Source organism: Salvelinus sp. IW2-2015, linkage group LG31 (genome assembly GCF_002910315.2).
Source record: "Salvelinus sp. IW2-2015 linkage group LG31, ASM291031v2, whole genome shotgun sequence".
Classification (NCBI taxonomy): domain Eukaryota; kingdom Metazoa; phylum Chordata; class Actinopteri; order Salmoniformes; family Salmonidae; genus Salvelinus; species Salvelinus sp. IW2-2015.
The window spans coordinates 21,560,075-21,580,461 of NC_036870.1; the positions used below are offsets into that span (position 1 = coordinate 21,560,075).

The following is a 20,387-nucleotide window of genomic DNA, read 5'->3' on the forward strand; positions in this document are numbered from 1 at the left end:
CGTGAGTGTTCAGGGAGAAGGTGGCATTGCTGGGTCAGCAATGGAGTAGTTGCTGCTGCGCATTCTACCTGGGCACCCATCCACTGGGTATGACACACCACACACACACACACCACACATCCACACACACACACAACCACACACACACACACACACACCACACACACACACACACACACACACACACACACACAACACACACACACACACACAGCACACACACACAACACCACACACACCACACAGTGGCATGAAAATACCATCGATTGTGGATAGGACCCTTCAGTGGACCTTGAGTCAGAGCTTGCGGAGACACACTCACTCCGTCCTCTCCCTCACTTTTCTTTCCCAGTAGCTCATACAGCGCGGTGACCCATCAGTGTGAATCGGCAGCCTATTACTTTTTTAATTAGCCTTTCTTTCCAGTAAGCTTAAATGAATTGACTTTATCCTGACTGATCAAGAAATGAGACGTGAATAGACAATGAGATGAAAATACAGTATGGATGAAATCTCCCTTCCTTGTTCTTTTCTTTCTTTTCTTTCTTCCTTCTTTCTTTCTTTCTTTCTTTTTCTTTCTTTCTTTCTTTCTTTTCTTTCTTTCTTTCTTTCTTTTCTTGCTTTCTTTTCTTTCTTCTTTCTTTCTTTGTCTCTCTTTCTTCCTCTCTCTCTCTCTTTCTTTCTCCCTCCCCACCTCCCCCTATACCCCTCCTCTTCTTCTCCCCCCTCTTTCTCCCATCCTCTCTTTCTCTCCGTCAGGGTGAGGTGGGTTGGCGTGGGCGATGGCCAAGCCGTCTGTTGTTGTTGATGACCAGACCATGCCTTCTCACCTTGGCGTTGGACAGCAGACTGGCCTGGTATCAGTCACACCCACGATGGGCCTCTGCTCTGCGAGAACAAGTCTATATGGAGAAGCACTTACCAGGTTGAGACACACACATACACACGACTACATGGCTGAGCACATCCACATGACACACACCATACACCACACCTACCATGGTGAGGGACACACACATGACACACCACATACACACACTACCATGGTGAGACACACACATCACACAACACATACACCACTACCATGGTGAGACACACACATACACACACTATACACACTACCATGCGTGAGACACACCAACATACCACACACTACCTATGGTGAGACACCACACATACACAACACATACACACACCTACCTGCGTGAGAACACATAACATACAACACACCACCATGGTGAGACAAGCACAACATACACACACATACACACGACTACCATGGTGAGTCACACACACATACACACACATACACACCACTACGCATTGGTGAGAACACACAAGCACACACATACCACACACTACCATGTGCAGACACACACATACACACCACTACCATGGTGCAGGACACACACATACAGCACCACATACACACACTACCATGGTGAGACACACACATCACCACACTCCCATGGTGAGGACACACACATTAACACACTACCATGGTCGAGACACAACACATACACACACAGACACACACTACCAATGGTGAGACACCACACATACACACACATACACAACACTACCATGGTGAGACACACCACATACACACACATACACACACTACCATGGTGGACGACACACATACACACACATACACCACCACTACCATGGTGAGACACACACATGACACACACAATCCACACACTACCCATGGTGCAGATCACACACATACACATACACTACACACACTTACATGTGAGACACACACATACACACACATAACACACTAACCTATGGTGAGACACACTATATCACACACATACAACAACACTACCCATTGGTGAGACACACATACACACACCATAACACACACTGACACACACTACCATGGCTGAGACACACACATACACACACCATACACAACACTACCATGGTGAGTACACACATACACACACATAACACACCACTACCATGTGAGATCAGGGACACATACCACATCACATTGACCACACTACTACGCATGGTGGAGACACACACATACACACACTTACCATGGTGAGACCAGCACATACACACACTACCATGGTGAGACACACACCATACAACACACTTACCATGGTGAGACACACCACATACACACACTACCATGGTGATACACACACATTACACCCCAAAAAAACAACCCCAAACGATTGAGAACACGCACATCAATATACACTTTTACACACCTTATACACAACACACACATACTCACACTACCATTGTGAGACACAACTCGCAACAAGCAGGTGCACCAAAAACCCTATAATGCACGTGGAAGAACACCACACTCTGCATGCCAAACACACAAACTTATTATACACCTATAAACGCATGGTAAACACACCACATACACACATCTACTTATATACACCTCATGAACGCATGCGTAAACACACACATACACATCATAACTTATATACACCTATGGAACGCATGGGTAAACACACACATACACACATACTTATATCTTACACCTCATGAACGCCATGGTAAACACACACATACACACATACTGTATAATAACACCTATGAACGCATGGCTAAACCACACACATACACACATACTTATATACACCTCCATGGAACGCATTTGGTAAACCACACACATTACACACAGTACTTATATACACCTATGAACGCATGGTAAACACACCATTACACACAGTACTTAGTATTGACACCTATGGAACGCATGGGTAAACACAACACATACCAATACTTATATACACCTTATGAACGCATGCGTGAACACACACATACAACACATTACTTATATACACCTATGAAGCTATGGTTAAACACACACACAACACACATACTTAGATACACCTATGAACGCATGGTAAACACACACAAACACAAACCATACTTATATACACCCTATGAACGCATGGTGACACACACATACCACCAACATACTTATATACACCTATGAACGCATGGTAAACACACACATACACACATACTTATATACACCTATGAACGCATGGTGAACACACACATACACACGAGGAACACCAACATGGCTTGTCTATCTGTCTCTGTTAGGACCATCCCAGTTTAGGCCTGCTGGCTGAGAAGCTTCTAGAGAACCACATCTACTCTCTCTTTGCTGTGGAACAACTACAATATCAGTGGTATGAGGTAATCTCTCTACACACACGACTCTCTCTCTCTCCCTCTTTCTCTCTCTCTCTGCTGAGCTCTAACACACACAAACCCATCGCACGCCCATTAATTAACATTGTCTCAAACTGAGTTCCCCAGACTCTGTGTCCCTTTCTCTCTAGCCCTGGAATTAACATATCTGTCTCTGTCTCTCTCTCTCTCTTTCTCTCTCTCTCTTTCTCTTTCTCTCTCTCTCTCTCTCCCTCTTTCTCTCTCTCTCTGCTGAGCTCTAACACACACAAAGCCATCGCACGCCCATTAATTAACATTATCTCAAACTGAGTTCCCCAGACACTGTGTCCCTTTCTCTCTAGCCCTGGAATTAACATATCTGTCTCTGTCTCTCTGTCTCTCTTCCTTTCTCTCTCTCTCTCTTTCTCTCTCTCTTTCTCTCTCTCTTTCTCTCGTTCTAGGAGTTGGTCAGGTTGCTACCGGGCTCCAATCTTCTGTTCCAGGCTCCCAAACTTATAGACGTGGTGGTGGATGCATACAAGGTAACACACACACAGAAATGAAAAACCACTGGTGGGAGCGGGATGTTGTTAGGTGGGTGGAGGAGTAAGGGGAGGGTGAAGGTTTGGCATGGCCCAATATAATCTATCTCACCCCGGGGCACAGAACAAACCATTGTTCTGTACGGGAATCTGCCAACTCCACAGATCTGCACACTCTGTCTGTACACACACACACACTTACACACACACGCACGCACACAGACACAGACACACACACACATACAGTAAATCCGCAGAACAGAGCCTGGCATTATTAAGGCTATTCCTTCTCCACCGTATATTTGGACCCGCCTTTTTTCCCATCAGCCTCTCTATTGATCAGAGGAACGGAGAACAATGGAGGCTTTCTGAGAACATGTGACAACCTGTTCTCTCTCTCTCTCTCTCTCTCTCTCTCTCTCTCTCTCTCTCTCTCTCTCTCTCTCTGTCTCCCTCACCCTCTCCATATACCTCACCCCCTCCGTCACCCCTCCCCCCACCCCTCGCCCTCACCCTCTCCATAACCCTCACCTTCATCCTCTCCATAACCCTCACCCTCTACCTCTCCCACACCCTCTCCCTTTTCCCTCTCCATAACCTTCACCCTCTCCATAACCCTCACCCTCTCCATAACCCTCTCCCTCACCCTCTGTCCTTCCTCTTTCTGCTGCTCTCCTCCTCTTCTTGCCTCATTGCCCACCTCACTCTCTCTCTCCCTCTCTTTCTCTCTTTCCACCACTCTCTCTCGCTCTCTCTCCATATCTTTCTCCTCTAGAGGTTGTTGTCAGTTGTCCAGGTGTCTGTGTCAGTGGAGGACAGAGCGTTCAGCCGTTTCCTGGTCAGCGTCTCTCCTCTCTGTCCGGAAGGATCTGTATCCCACGACAACCGCAGCTGCTCCAACGTCCAGCCCAACCAGACGGTACACACACACACACACAATCACACACGCATGCACGCACACACACACACTCACGCACGCACTTGTCAAGTGGCGGTGGGTCTGAGTGTGTACACATGCGCGCGTATGTATGTATGTGCGTGTGCATATGTGTGTTTCTTACAGAGGTAGGCATATTAGTGAATAATCTGAGTAGATTATGACTCAACACATTAACTTGTCATTTGATTATCAGCTGACCTGTTGTTATTGTTTATGCTCCTTTATCAGATATATTATTTCAGTATATATAATCTAAGGAGCAAAATCTTAATTTTCTCATAGTCTCTCATTGAAGTAAATTCGGATTCACCCCTGACTCATGAAAGATTGTTTAGGCAAATCACCCTGGTGTGTATGATGATGCCATATTGTTGAGTCTACCTTTAAATGTATGAATAGGGCCAATGTCTTGAGGTTGAATGTCAGCTCTGCTCACTATAACTCTAACTCCAGTCTCCTCTCTACACATTCTATTTCTATGCAGGTCTACTTCAACATCACCATCGGCCTGCACTCCTGTCCTGACGATGATGATGATGTAGATGACGTGGTCCAGGTCTTCGTCAGGCCCGTGGGTTACAATGAGTCAACCATCATCAAGGTTCACTCACGATGTCGCTGTCACTGTGGACCGGACTGGCATTGCCATGACGATACCACACATCAGTCAACGTGTGGAGAGGTCACCCCAGATACAGACCGTAATAATCAAGACTTGAACAATCGGGACATGCACACACACACACCGGACCTAGACCCAGAGCACACACCCACACGCCCTCACACACACGGACCGGAGTGGTCACGGCAGTGTCGTGCGGAGGGATCGGGGGTGGACTGTAACGGTCGGGGAGTGTGTGTGTGTGGGAAGTGTGTGTGTGAGAGGAACAGTCTAGGAACAGTGTATGGACAGTACTGTCAGATGGATGACTACTCCTGCCCCTACCAACACGGACTACTGTGTGGAGGTAACACACACACACGTTGTGCACACACAGACACATACACATACACACACATACAATGTACATTTCGCATCTTACGAGCTAAATCTTATTCACTTACTCACACTGTGTAACAGGTGGAAGACTACAATCTCTCTCTCTCCCTCTCTCCTTCAGGGCGAGGTATGTGTGTGTCTGGTGATTGTGTATGTGAAGAGGGCTGGACAGGAGAGAGCTGCAGGTGCCCAGTCTCTACGGCAACCTGCCTGTCCGACAACGGGTTACTATGCAGCGGGCGTGGCAGGTGTGTGTGTGGCAGATGCGTGTGTGACAACCATCAATATTCCGGAGCATTTTGTGAGAGATGTCCCACCTGCCACAGCTCTTGTCAGTCACACTGGTAAGGCTTCAGCTCAGCGGGCTAACACAGTCTGGTGCCGTGCATTCTGATGACCTGGGTTCATACGCGGTCGGTCCCGTCACGTCAACCACCCTGGTAATCACTCTCTCTCTCTCTCTCTCTCTCTCTCTCTCTCGCTCTCTCGCTCTATCAGGAGGTGTATAGACTGTCACTTGTCTCACGGTCTGTCTCAGAGAGAGGCGGAGGAGTGCAACCATACCTGCACATCATTAGTGGGTTACGTCAATGATGTCACAGGTAGAATGGGGTCAGGGGTTATACCAGACAGAAGCACATACTCACACACACAAACATGTCATTATGGTCTGCAATTTTTTTTTTTATGTCAATGACATTCGTTCAGTTCATTCTCTTGATCAAAGTTGATGGGATAAACATTAATATTCTCTCTCTCTCTCTCTCTCGTCCTACTAGGTCAGGTATGGAGACAGTGTGTGTATAAGAAAGACAACTGTTACTATCGCTTCCACACTGCACTTGTCTCAGGAAATACTCTTCTACATTTCAACACACAACCTGGTGAGACACACACACGAGCAAACACACACACGTGTGTACACACATACACACACTGTGTAAGTGCAAGTTGCAACAATTGCACCCCACCACCTCTCTAGAAACAGCACTATTCATTGTGTGTCCCACTCTCCCCTCTGTCTCTCTCCCCAATCTTCCACCCTCTCTCCCTGTCCCCCACCCTCCTCCCCCCATGCCTCCTCCACTCTCTCTCTTCTCCCGCCTCTCCCCCCTGTATTCCCGAACACTCCCACTCCTGGTTGCGGAAGCCAAGTTTCCATGGCAACAGCTACAAATGTCAGAGTAGAACTTTAGTCTCTTTGTCTGAGGATAGCCCGATCTCTCTTTGTGTGTGTGTCTATGTGTGTGCGTGTGTGTGTGCGCGTGTTGTGTGTGTGTGTGTGTGTGTGTGTGTGTGTGTGTGTTTGTGTTGGGTGTGTGTGTGTGTGGTGTGTGTTGTGTGTGTGTGTGTGTGTGTGTGTGTGTGTGTGTGTGTTTGAGGACAGTGGAACTTTGTAACTATTTCAGGGTCAAATTTGGTTGTGTGTGGGTCTGTGTGTCCTAATATACTACAATGGATAGAGATAAAGTGCTCACAACTTTGTGTGTGTGTGTGTGTCTCCAGAGTGTGTATCCAGTAGGCGGTATGTGGGGACCTTCCTCAGTGTGTGTGTGTTGACGTTCCTCCCTGGCTTGGTGATGCTGGCTGTGCTGGTGCTGCTGCTGCACAGACGATCTTTGCCACAGGGTGGCGCCACTGATCAACAATATAACCCCACTGGCAAGGTAAGATTCTCCAATACTTTATCTTCACACAGAAACACACTTGTGTGCATGTTTCTAACTGCCTGTGCATGTTGTATCATTAGGATCTGTCACACGTCCCAAAGACCAATGAGAAGACAGTATCCTACAGGAGGGACCGCCCCCCGGGCCCTGACCGACCAATGGAGATGCATATCACCGTTCCCAAGATGCCCCTGGGCGAACCCTGGCAGTAAGGGGTCAGAGGTTAGAGGTCAACGGTTGAAGTGGGCCAATGCTGCCGGTACAAAAAAGCAGCAACTCTAATGTTATACCGCTTGAGAACCGGCACCTGTGAAATACAGGTACAGTAAAATTAGTGAGCAAGCCTACAGGAATCTTTTCTCAGTACACTTACACTGGTTACAGGTTAGGGGAAGGATAGTAAATCATGAAAACTGGACAGGGTAACACTCCAAACAAGAGCCTTGTTACTGATACTGTAATATTATGTGGCTTTATGGACTGGCAGCCATTGAAAGGTACTGAACATTGATCATTGATCGATTTATCAATGCTAAATATTTATGCTTTTATTACAGAGAACACTACAAGTTTATTAGTTTACTTGATCTCTCTCTCTCTACTCAACCTGTGTGTCCTGTGTTAGCTTGCTACCTAGTGGTCAGTGGTGAAACGACATAACAGAATGGGATGAATGAATAATTGAATGAATGAATGAATGAATGGTTACCTTGCACCAGCAGTAACGTGTGAATATGTGACACTCCACAATCATGACCTTTTTTTACCTACCACCAAATCTACTTGATGTCTTTATTTTATGTGCCTGGCATAACTGGAGTTCTGAGAGGACAGGTAGCCTCCAACGGTTGTTAATGTACAGCATCTAGTTTTAATATTTGAAACAAGCATTAATTTTAAATTAGCATACTTGTGGAGAGACAGAGTAGAGATTTGCACTAGCATCGTTACGTAGCATGATAGGTCGTAGTGTTGTCAGACTACTGAGCGCTAATTGGCTCCTGAACTATTGGGAAGGCTGCTGATTGGCTCCTAAACTACTGGGAAGACTCCTGATTGGATCCTGAACGTTCCATATTACACTTCTATCTACAAGAATTCCAGTAAACAAAACTATGAATAATATTTAATAATACATTTGTTACATGTTCACTACATCTGATGTCTGATGTTTACAGCATTCATTAGCTGCTAATTTATTTAGTCCATAACACTAATAATATTATTTATTGTGATTTATTTCAAAAAAATGTGTTTCTTGTAATTTTTTTAATTCTATTTTTAATGAAAGGTACTGACTGGCTACAGGGCTGTAATATTACAGGACTGTAGCTCAATGTTAAATGAATCAGCAATTATAAAAATGATCTCTCTAAGTGGCAGACTTGGGTCAAATACTTTCAAAAACTGGTACCACATTATTAGAACGGTACCCATTGTCTCACGTCAGAAAGCTTGACAACCTTGTCTGCAGTGCATAGTTCATAGCCAGTCTGAAGACAATGAAGGGAACCTACAGCGCATTCAGAAAGTATTCAGACCCCTTGACTTTTTCCACATTTTGTTACGTTACAGCCTCATTCTAAAATGGATTAAATTATTACATTTTCTCATCAATCTACACACAATACCCCATAATGACAAAGCAAAAACTGTTTATTTGAAATCTTTGCAAATTGATTAAAAAACAGATATATCACATTTACATAAGTATTCAGACCCTTTACTCAGTACTTTGTTGAAGCACATTTAGCAGTGATTACAGCCTAAAGTCTTCTTGGGTATGACGCTACAAGCTTGGCACACCTGTATTTGGGGAGTTTCTCCCAGTCTTCTCTGCAGATCCTCTGCACAGCTATTTTCAGGTCTCTCCAGAGATGTTCAAGTCCGGGCTCAGGCTGAGCCGCTCAAGGACATTCAGAGACTTGTCCCTAAGCCACTCCTGCGTTGTCTTGGCTGTGTGCTTAGGGTCGTTGTCCTGTTGGAAGCTGAACTTTCGCCCCAGTCTGAGGTCCTGAGCGCTCTAGAGCAGGTTTTCGCCAAGGATCTCTCTGTACTTTTCTCCGTTCATCTTTCCCTCGATCCTGACTAGTCTCGCAGTCCCTGACGCTGAAAAACATCCCCACAGCATGATGCTGCCACCACCATGCTTCACTGTAGGGATGGTGCCAGGTTTCCTCCAGGCATGATGCTTGGCATTCAGGACAAAGAGTTTAATCTTGGTTTCATTAGACCAGAGAATCTTGTTTCTCATGGTCTGAGAGTCCTTTAGGTGCCTTTGGGCAAACTCCAAGCAGGCTGTCATGTGCCTTTTACTGAGGAGTGGCTTCCGTCTGGCCACTCTATCATATAGGCCTGATTGGTGGAGTGCTGCAGAGATGGTTGTCCTTCTGGAAGGTTCTCCCATCTCCACAGAGGAACTCTGTAGCTCTGTCAGAGTGACAATCGGGTTCTTGATCACCTCCCTGACAAGGCCCTTCTCCCCTGAAGGCTCAGTTTGGCTGGGCGGCCAGCTCTAGGAAGATTCTTGGTGGTCCAAACTTCTTCCATTTAAGAATGATGGAAGCCACTGTGTTCTTGGGGAACTTCAATGCTGCAGAAATGTTTTTGTGCCCTTCCCCAGATCTGTGCCTCGACACTATTCTGTCTCGGATCTCTACGGATAATTCCTTCAACCTCATGGCTTGGTTTTTGCTCTGACATGCACTGTCAACTCTGGGACCTTATATAGACAGGTGTGTGCCTTTCTAAATCATGTCCAATCAATTGAATTTACCATATGTGGACTCCAATCAAGTTTAATCCATTTTAGAATAAGGCTGTAATGTAACAAACTGTGGAAAAAGAAAAGAGGTCTGAATGCTTTCCGAATGCACTGTACATAAGGATTTCGTTACACGTGCATAACCCACAAATATGTCCTCCATAAGCAGTACTTAAGTTGTTTACAAAATTCTTATGTCAAGTTGATAATTTCAGCACATCACTGAGTTTGTGCAGTACAATGAAACTATTGCAATAGTCCCAAAAGTTCAAACTCAAAGCTAAATTAAAGCTCAGCTATTTGACATGTATTTGACCTCAGACTGCTAACTGGGCATTGTGTTTGTATAATAAAAGCACGTTTGTGTATATTTTCTGTAAATGCATGTGATTAAGAGTTCCTGTAACATGAATGTTTTAATGTAATTATTAAGTGTTAGATTTGAACTGACTCGTTCTGATTCTTTATAAACCTCAAGTGTGTTCGCTCATTAGTAAATTTATCATAAGCTGAAGTGACTGACTATCCATTCATTGAGTTTATTAGACAGTGCAATAGACATACAGCCACACCACACACCAATGCAATTGAAGACATATGACCTAGTCTTATTTTACAAAATTGAGTTGATGCACAAGAATAAAGCAGGAAAGCATGTGGCCTTTTCTATTCCTTCATGGTTTGTGTGGTTTCTCCTTCCCCTCCAATCAACCACGCCTCCAATCAACACACACACACACACACACACACAACCAACAACGCCTCCACACACATACACGCACGCACACGCCTCTGGCCTGCAGACTGCTTTCGTTGCTTAGCAACCCCCTGAGAAGGGCGGGAACGGAGGTGGTTCGGCTTCCGAGGTAATTACAGAGTACACACCAGCAGACATGTTTCTATGGCACCGCAGGTGTGTGTGTGAAGAGAGGTGGCAAAATTGTGCATTTTAAATAATCTCAGTGACCACCATCACAGGACCAGACTACGGTCACACTCCCACACAGCTGAGAGAAAGAGAGATTGCCAAAGTTATCAGAGCAACTTCATAGCAAGAGGTCAGTGTTTACACTTTAGAAAATTACCCAACAGAACACACACGGTTGGGAGCAGAGCAGTGATAGAGACTGGTTTAGACTGATTTCATCACTTTATTTAAAGTGTTATGCAGGCAAAGTCTTTTTTTCTCTTTTCACTTCTTTAACCCCAGTCACACAACACATTTGTACAAAGTTGATTTAAAAATATCAATAAAATATCAAGAATCAAGAACCTGCAGCCTTGGAGGCCAGATTTATCAATCATCATGGAGAGCCACAAACTGCTTAGAAAAACATTTTACAAATGAGATGTCACTAGAAAATATGAAAGAAAACTGGTTGTCACACAAAATATTACCGAAAACATCCACATCTGGTTGGTATATCAACCATTTAATTTTCAAATATTAATTTGTATTAATTTTTTGCTTTCATTAAATTTTTTTAAACATATTATGGCGCGTTAAGAGTAGTTGAAATGACGGGCCGCAGTCATGACAACGACAGACGTAGTAAAATAAGTTTACGATGAATTAAAAAGAGAAAACAGCACTAAAAGGCAACATGCTGTACACACACACCTCTGATCAACGCGTACGATACACTCCAGCAAAAGGCAGATATTAAAATAGAACAGATAATAAATTAGCTGTACACAGTAATCATCTGTGTCAAAATGTACTGGGGGGGGTTAAGAAAATAAAGAGCTAAAAATACAATTCAAAACGTATGCACTGACACTAACATAGAGCAACATCACCGGACACTTGTCATAACAACCACATAGTAATAACATCCACCCTGCCACAACCCCTTCTCTCTCCCCTTCTCTTCATGCCTCACCCTTCCCCCCACTACATGTGTGTATGTGTGTGTGTGTGTGTGTGTAATACTGCTTGTTTTAAGGCGTTGTAGTACCAGGACTCACACACAGGGGGCTCTACCTTCACAATGCAGAGAAAACAGCACCAACGTCAAATCACACGAACTCTAAAACTGTTAGTTAATTGAGTATCTCTAATCACTTGAAATATCGTGAATATATATTATTTGAAATATGTCTAATTACTAAAATGTATATTGTTTATCTAAGACGTTGATACTTTATACAAGTTTAGGGTTCAGATACGATGATTGAGTCACATTACTGCTGTATTCTAGACTGGTTCTGGTACAAACAGCTGCTGCTCTGAGTATCAGTGGGAGCATCGTGTGTTTTGACATTAGTACTGCTTATTGACACTGTCTTACCCACCCACCAACCCCAGGAGAGCTACTTCTTAAAGGTGCACTCAGCAATATGGCATCATCAAGCAGGAAATCACCCCGCTGTGTATGATGATGTCATATTGCTGAGTGCATCTTTAACGCTGTGAGCTGACTGGCTGTTTCATACCAGGGAAACCTTTTCCTCTACTGTCATTAATGTAAACATGGTTTCACTAGGATTGTCTTATAGTATTGCTTTCACTAAACAGCCTGTTGCAGAAAGCTAGATTGTTCGTTTTATAGAAACTATTAATATTTCCAATGCAGAGCGTTTCTATAGGAATGCATCATTTATACATATGTTCTATGTGCTTTTTTCGACCCTTTAGAGGTCTATTCCTCTTTTTCTTGTCTTTCTTCAGTAAGAGTTTATCAGACTGGTCTTTACCTGAACTATAGTCCTGTTGAACCGGGATACATTGACACACACTCTCAAACACATACACACACACACACACGCATGCACGCACATACACACACCTGTCCCTGCTCCTCTCACCTTTCTGTCCTACAGTCTGGACCGTGCCACATATCATGCTTCTTCATCATAATCATCACTACAGTATTAGCAGAGGAACATCTTTGTGCATAGAGATACAATTGCTGTGTTTCAAATGGCACCCTAGCTATTTGGGACACAGCCAATGTCTCCTCTTGATGTTTTACAACTCCAGGGTTCTGTCTTGTGCTAGTTTAATTAGCCAATCCAAAATGGCATTCTCTTCCCTACATAAACTACTCAGAAGGCTCTGGCCAAAAGTAGTGCACTATATAAGGGATAGGGTGCGAGTTTAGATTATAAATCTATATTATACCTTTTCCCCTGACCTTCTGTTATAAACACCATTCTACTAATTCATACCTTTAGTCTGTCGTTAGATTAATTCATTTGTTTAGATTCAGATTCCTCCCTCTGTTTATGTAATATTCAGTTCATCATAATTCTCTTCTTTTTGAAAACAACATTTAAAAAAAAATAGACCACCTGACCTCCATAGCCACAGCATAACCATGGAGACCAACCAGGAAGTTAGCTCTCCCTGCTTTATCCCTAAACCGGAAGTGGTCACTGGTCACTACTCAAACTCCTCCTCTTCCTCCTCTTCCTCTTCTCCCTCCATTTGATTGGGCGAGGAGGCTGTTGGAGTGGCAGGGGCGGAGTCCTGGGAGAGTGTCTCCACAGTTACGATGCGAGGGGAGGAGCCTAAACCCTGGTTGGAGTCTTCCATGTCTTCAGTGGTGATGATGGCGAGAGAAGCCCCGCCCTTCTTGTTCTGGTGGGTTTTGATGTGTTTGGAGAGATGGTCGCTACGCATGAAACGCTTACTGCACTCTGGACACTCAAACCTCTTCTCACCTGGAGGATGGGTACATCTGAATAAGAACAACAGACACAGGACATATCTGTGTGTGTGTGTGAGAGAGAGAGAGTGTGTCTGTGTGTGGGCTTGGGAGTGCGTACCTGTGTGTGTCCGTCTGTGTCTCTGCAGTTCATCCGAGCGTGTGAACCTCTTGCCACAGAAGATCCAGTTGCAGACGAAGGGTCGTTCTCCTGTGTGCCAGCGGAGGTGAGCTCTCAGGTGACTGGTCTTACCTGGTAGATAGAATATTATTACAGATTAGTAATATCAAATTAATATTCTATATTTTATTGGTTCAATAGACTAGTACATCTCTATTTTATACAGTATTGACTGGTACATCTATTTTATACAGTATTGACTGGTACATCTATTTTATACAGTATTGACTGGTAAATCTATTTTATACAGTATTGACTGGTAAATCTCTTTTATACAGTATTGACTGGTAAATCTCTTTTATACAGTATTGACTGGTAAATCTCTTTTATACAGTATTGACAGGTAAATCTCTTTTATACAGTATTGACAGGTAAATCTCTTTTATACAGTATTGACAGGTAAATCTCTATTTTATACAGTATTGACAGGTAAATCTCTATTTTATACAGTATTGACTGGTAAATCTCTATTTTATACAGTATTGACAGGTAAATCTCTATGTCATACACTGTAGACGGGTAAATCTCTATTTTATACAGTGTAGACGGGTAAATCTCTATTTTATACAGTATAGACTGGTCTTGCCGTAGGCCTTCCACAGTATAGACTGGTCTTACCGTAGGCCTTCCACAGTATAGACTGGTCTTACCGTAGACCTTTCCACAGTATAGACTGGTCTTACCGTAGACCTTTCCACAGTATAGACTGGTCTTACCGTAGTCCATCAATTGGAAAATACGCCTCTGCTCTTTGTGTTTCCTTAGTATCCTAATCATTTTTAATTAATGTAATAGTTTGTGCTGCGGCTGGAGCAGCCCTACTACTTGTTTTAATTATCCAATAAATAAAATATAGTCCTATATTCCTACCACCCATGGTCCCCGCAGGCAGGTAGGGCGGGTTAGGTTCAGTGCCCCAGTAAAGGTACATCGGGTCAACACGTGGCGGGTGCCGTCGCTAAGGTGTCCCAGACCAGATTGGGCGGGTTCGGTCCTAGAGTGCGTCGGACCAGTGAGGACACCCAGCGAAGGTAGGCTCGCAGCGGTTGGCGTGCTCTGCTGTACTGAACTGTAGGACGGAGAGGGATGGTACTACACCACACCACACACCAACCAAGAGCGAAATACACAGACTCTCACTGTCTCTCTTGACTGGTGTGTGTGTGTTGACAGTGACCATGATGGAGACCCTGTCTAAGAAGAACAGCATGTGTGTCACATGGAGGGCTGTAAGTTCGAGAGAGTAAGTGCGTTTACGGTAAGAACCGTCTATACTGTGGAAAGGTCTACGCGTCAGAACCAGGTCATTATACTGTGGAAAAGGTCTACGTAAGACCAGTCTATACTGGTGGAGAAGGTCTATCGGTAAGACCAGTCTATACTTGTGAAAGTCTACGGTAAGACCAGTCTATACTGTGGAAAGGTCACGGTGTAAGACCAGTCTATACTGTGAAAGGTCTACGGTAAGACCAGTCTATACTGTGGAAAGGTCTACGGTAAGACCAGTCTATACTGTGGAAAGGTCGAGCCGTAAGACCAGTCTATACTGTGGAAAGGTCTACGGTAAGACCAGTCTATACTGTGTGGAAAGGTCTACGGTAAGACCAGTCTATACTGTGGAAAGGTCTCGGTAAGATCCAGTCGTAAGTACGTGGATCAGGTCTATAACTGTGGAAAGGTCTACGGTAAGACCAGTCTATACTGTGAAAGGTCGTATCGGTAAAGAGCCAGTCTATACTGTGGAAAGGTCTACGTAAGACCAGTCTATACTGTGAGAAAAGGTCTGCTATCCGGTAAGACCAGTCCTTATACTGTGGAAAGGTCTACGGTAAGACCAGTCTATACTGTGGAAAGGTCTACGGTAAACCAGTCTATACTGTGGAAGGCCTACGGTAAGACCAGTCTATACTGTGGAAGGCCTACGGCAAGACCAGTCTATACTGTATAATAAATAGAGTTACCGTTCTCACGATCTAAAATAGAGATTTCCCGTCTACAGTGTATGACATAGAGATTTCCTGTCAATACTGTAAAAATAGAGATTTACCAGTCATATACTGTATAAAATAGAGATTTACCTGTCAATACTGTATAAAATAGAGATTTACCTGTCAATACTGTATAAAAGAGATTTACCTGTCAATAGCTGCTATAAAAGAGATTTACCTGTCAATACTTATAAAGAGATTTACCAGTCAATACTGTATAAAAGAGATTTACCAGTCAATACTGTATAAAAGAGATTTACTCAAGTCATACTGTATAAAATAGATTTACCAGTCAATACTGTATAAAAAGATTACCAGTCAATACTGTATAAAATAGATGTACCAGTCAATACTCGTATAAAATAGAGATGTACTAGTCTATTGAACCAATAAAATATAAGAATATTAATTTGATATTACTAATCTGTAATAATTCTATCTACCAGGTAAGACCAGTCACCTGAGAGCTCACCTCCGCTGGCACACAGGAGAACGACCCTTCGTCTGCAACTGGATCTTCTGTGGCAAGAGGTTCACACGCTCGGATGAACTGCAGAGACACAGACGGACACACACAGGTACGCACTCCAAGCCCCACACACAAGACACACTCTCTCTCTCTCACACACACACACAGATATGTCCTGTGTCTGTTGTTCTTATTCAGATGTACATCCTCCAGGTGAGAAGAGGTTTGAGTGTCCAGAGTGCAGTAAGCGTTTCATGCGTAGCGACATCTCTCACAACACATCAAAACCCACCAGAACAAGAAGGGCGGGGCTTCTCTCGCCATCATCACCACTGAAGACATGGAAGACTCCAACCAGGGTTTAGGCTCCTCCTCGCATCGTAACTGTGGAGACACTCTCCCAGGCTCCGCCCCTGCCACTCCAACAGCTCCTCGCCCAATCAAATGGAGGGAGAAGAGGAAGAGGGGAAGAGGAGGAGTTTGAGTAGTGACCAGTGACCACTTCCGTTTAGGGATAAAGCAGGAGAGCTAACTTCCTGGTTGGTCTCCATGGTTATGCTGTGGCTATGGAGGCAGGTGGTCTATTTTTTTTTAAATGTTGTTTTCAAAAAAGAAGAGATTATGATGAACTGAATATTACATAAACAGAGGGAGGAATCTGAATCTAAACAAATGAATTAATCTAACGACAGACTAAAGGTATGAATTAGTAGAATGGTGTTTAACAGAAGGTCAGGGGAAAAGGTATAATATAGATTTATAATCTAAACTCGCACCCTATCCCTTATATAGTGCACTACTTTTGGCCAGAGCCTTCTGAGTAGTTTATGTAGGAAAGACCATTTTGGATTGGCTAATTAAACTAGCACAAGACAGAACCCTGGAGTTGTAAACATCAAGAGGAGACATTGGCTGTGTCCCAAATAGCTAGGTGCCATTTGAAACACAGCAATTGTATCTCTATGCACAAGATGTTCCTCTGCTAATACTGTAGTGATGATTATGATGAAGAAGCATGATAGTGGCACGGTCCAGACTGTAGGACAGAAAGGTGAGAGGAGCAGGGACAGGTGTGTGTATGTGCGTGCATGTGTGGTGTTGTGTGTATGTGTTTGAGAGTGTGTGTCAATGTATCCCGGTTCAACAGGACTATAGTTCAGGTAAAGACCAGTCTGATAACTCTTACTGAAAAGACAAGAAAGAGGATAGACCTCTAAAGGTCGAAAAAAGCACATAGAACATATGTATAAATGATGCATATCCTGAAACGCTCTGCATTGGAAATATTAATAGTTTTCATAAACGAACAAATCTAGGCTTTCTGCAACAGGCTGTTTAGTGAAAGCAATCTATAAGACAATCCTAGTGAAACCATGTTACATTAATGACAGTAGAGGAAAGGTTTCCCTGGTATGAAAAGCCAGTCAGCTCACAGCGTTAAAGATGCACTACGCAATATGACATCATCATACACAGCGGGTGTGATTTCCTGCTTGATGATGCCTATTGCTGAGTGCATCTTAAGAAGTGCTCTCTGGGGTTGGTGGGTGGGTAAGACAGTGTCAATAAGCAGTACTAATGTCAAAACACACAGATGCTCCCACTGATACTCAGAGCAGCAGCTGTTTGTACAGAACCAGTCTAGAATACAGCAGTAATGTGACTCAATCATCGTATCTGAACCCTAAACTTGTATAAAGTATCAACGTCTTAGAATAACAATATACATTTTAGTAATTAGACATATTTCAAATAATTATATTCACGATATTTCAAGTGATTAGAGATACTCATTAACTAACAGTTTTAGAGTTCGTGTGATTTGACGTTGGTGCTGTTTTCTCTGCATTGTGAGGTAGAGCCCCCTGTGTGTGAGTCCTGGTACTACAACGCCTTAAAACAAGCAGTATTACACACACACACACACACACATACACACATGTAGTGGGGGAAGGGTGAGGCATGAAGAGAAGGGGAGAGAGAAGGGTTGTGGCAGGGTGGATGTTATTACTATGTGGTGTTATGACAAGTGTCCGGTGATGTTGCTCTATGTTAGTGTCAGTGCATACGTTTTGAATTGTATTTTTAGCTCTTTATTCTCTAACCCCCCAGTACATTTTGACACAGATGATTACTGTGTACAGCTAATTATTATCTGTTCTATTTTAATATCTGCCTTTTGCTGGAGTGTATCGTACGCGTTGATCAGAGGTGTGTGTGTACAGCATGTTGCCTTTTAGTGCTGTTTTCTCTTTTTATCATCGTAAACTTATTTTACTACGTCTGTCGTTGTCATGACTGCGGCCGTCATTTCAACTACTCTTAACGCGCCATAATATGTTTAAAAAAATTTAATGAAAGCAAAAATTAATACAAATTAATATATTGAAATTAAATGGTTGATATCAACAAGAGTGGATGTTTCGGTAATATTTTGTGTGACAACCAGTTTTCTTTCATATTTTCTAGTGACATCTCATTTGTAAATGTTTTTCTAAGCAGTTTGTGGCTCTCCATGATGATTGATAAATCTGGCCTCCAAGGCTGCAGGTTCTTGATTCTTGATATTTTATTGATATTTTTAAATCACTTTGTACAAATGTGTTGTGTGACTGGGGTTAAAGAAGTGAAAGAGAAAAAAAGACTTTGCTGCATAACACTTTAAATAAAGTGATGAAATCAGTCTAAACCAGTCTCTATCACTGCTCTGCTCCCAACCGTGTGTGTTCTGTTGGGTTAATTTCTAAAGTGTAAACACTGACCTCTTGCTATGAAGTTGCTCTGATAACTTTGGCAATCTCTCTTTCTCTCAGCTGTGTGGGAGTGTGACCGTAGTCTGGTCCTGTGATGGTGGTCACTGAGATTATTTAAAATGCACATTTTGCCACCTCTCTTCAACACACACCTGCGGTGCCATAGAAACATGTCTGCTGGTGTGTATCCTGTAATACTGATCGGAAGCCGAACCACCTCCGTTCCCGCCCTTCTCAGGGGTGCTAAGCAACGAAAGCAGTCTGCAGGCCAGAGGCGTGTGCGTGCTGTATGTGTGTGGAGGCGTTGTTGTTTGTGTGTGTGTGTGTGTGTGTGTTGATTGGAGGCGTGGTTAGATTGGAGGGAAGGAGAACCACACAAACCATGAAGGAATAGAAGGCCACATGCTTTCTGCTTTATTCTTGTGCATCAATCAATTTTGTAAAATAAGACTAGGTCATATGTCTTCAATTGCATTGTGTGTGGTGTGGCTGTATGTCTATTGCACTGTCTAATACTCAATGAATGGAAGTCAGTCACTTCAGCTTATGATAAATTTACTAATGAGCAACACACTTGAGGTTTATAAAGAATCAGAACGAGTCAGTTCAAATCTAACACTTAATAATTACATTAAAAACATTCATGTTACAGGAACTCTTAATCACATGCATTTACAGAAAATATACACAAACGTGCTTTTATTATACAAACACAATGCCCAGTTAGCAGTCTGAGGTCAAATACATGTCAAATAGCTGAGCTTTAATTAGCTTGTGATTTGAACTTTTGGACTATTGCAATAGTTTCATTGTACTGCACAAACTCAGTGATGTGCTGAAATTATCAACTTGACATAAGAATTTTGTAAACAACTTAAGTACTGCTTATGGAGGACTATTTTTTGTGGGTTATGCACGTGTAACGAAATCCTTATGTACAGTGCATTCGAAAGCATTCAGACCTCTTTTCTTTTTCCACAGTTTGTTACATTACAGCCTTATTCTAAAATGGATAAACTTGATTGGAGTCCACATATGGTAAATTCAATTGATTGGACATGATTTAGAAAGGCACACACCTGTCTATATAAGGTCCCAGAGTTGACAGTGCATGTAGAGCAAAACCAAGCCATGAGGTTGAAGGAATTATCCGTAGAGATCCGAGACAGAATAGTGTCGAGGCACAGATCTGGAAGGGCACAAAAACATTTCTGCAGCATTGAAGTTCCCAAGAACACAGTGGCTTCATCATTCTTAAAGTGGACAGA

General features: G+C 43.2%; 2 protein-coding genes and 1 long non-coding RNA gene across 3 annotated transcripts in view; 2 read left to right on the top strand and 1 right to left on the bottom strand.

Annotated features, from left to right (window-relative positions):
• Positions 1-10,755, top strand: part of itgb8 (integrin, beta 8) — a 22,962-nt gene extending 12,207 nt beyond the window's left edge. The window contains exons 6-15 of the mRNA XM_070436389.1: positions 760-793; positions 3,091-3,186; positions 3,624-3,704; positions 4,480-4,623; positions 5,129-5,612; positions 5,766-5,988; positions 6,143-6,246; positions 6,424-6,528; positions 7,151-7,311; positions 7,395-10,755. Of these exons, the coding sequence (XP_070292490.1) occupies positions 760-793; positions 3,091-3,186; positions 3,624-3,704; positions 4,480-4,623; positions 5,129-5,612; positions 5,766-5,988; positions 6,143-6,246; positions 6,424-6,528; positions 7,151-7,311; positions 7,395-7,526 (1,564 nt within the window). The 3' untranslated portion in view covers positions 7,527-10,755. The remainder of the gene's footprint in view (positions 1-759; positions 794-3,090; positions 3,187-3,623; positions 3,705-4,479; positions 4,624-5,128; positions 5,613-5,765; positions 5,989-6,142; positions 6,247-6,423; positions 6,529-7,150; positions 7,312-7,394) is intronic.
• Positions 10,756-11,209: 454 nt separating this feature from the next.
• The window catches only part of LOC111955758 (transcription factor Sp4-like), a 28,792-nt gene continuing 19,614 nt past the window's right edge, over positions 11,210-20,387 (bottom strand). Inside the window, exons 8-12 of the mRNA XM_070436390.1 lie at positions 16,358-16,447; positions 14,920-14,978; positions 14,560-14,678; positions 13,850-13,981; positions 11,210-13,744 (exon numbers count right to left, since the gene is read on the bottom strand). Of these exons, the coding sequence (XP_070292491.1) occupies positions 13,464-13,744; positions 13,850-13,981; positions 14,560-14,678; positions 14,920-14,978; positions 16,358-16,447 (681 nt within the window). The 3' untranslated portion in view covers positions 11,210-13,463. The remainder of the gene's footprint in view (positions 13,745-13,849; positions 13,982-14,559; positions 14,679-14,919; positions 14,979-16,357; positions 16,448-20,387) is intronic.
• On the top strand, positions 15,754-16,740 carry LOC111955862 (uncharacterized). Its single transcript, XR_011474530.1, has 3 exons — positions 15,754-15,770; positions 16,344-16,475; positions 16,580-16,740. It is a non-coding gene; the product is annotated as an uncharacterized lncRNA (long non-coding RNA).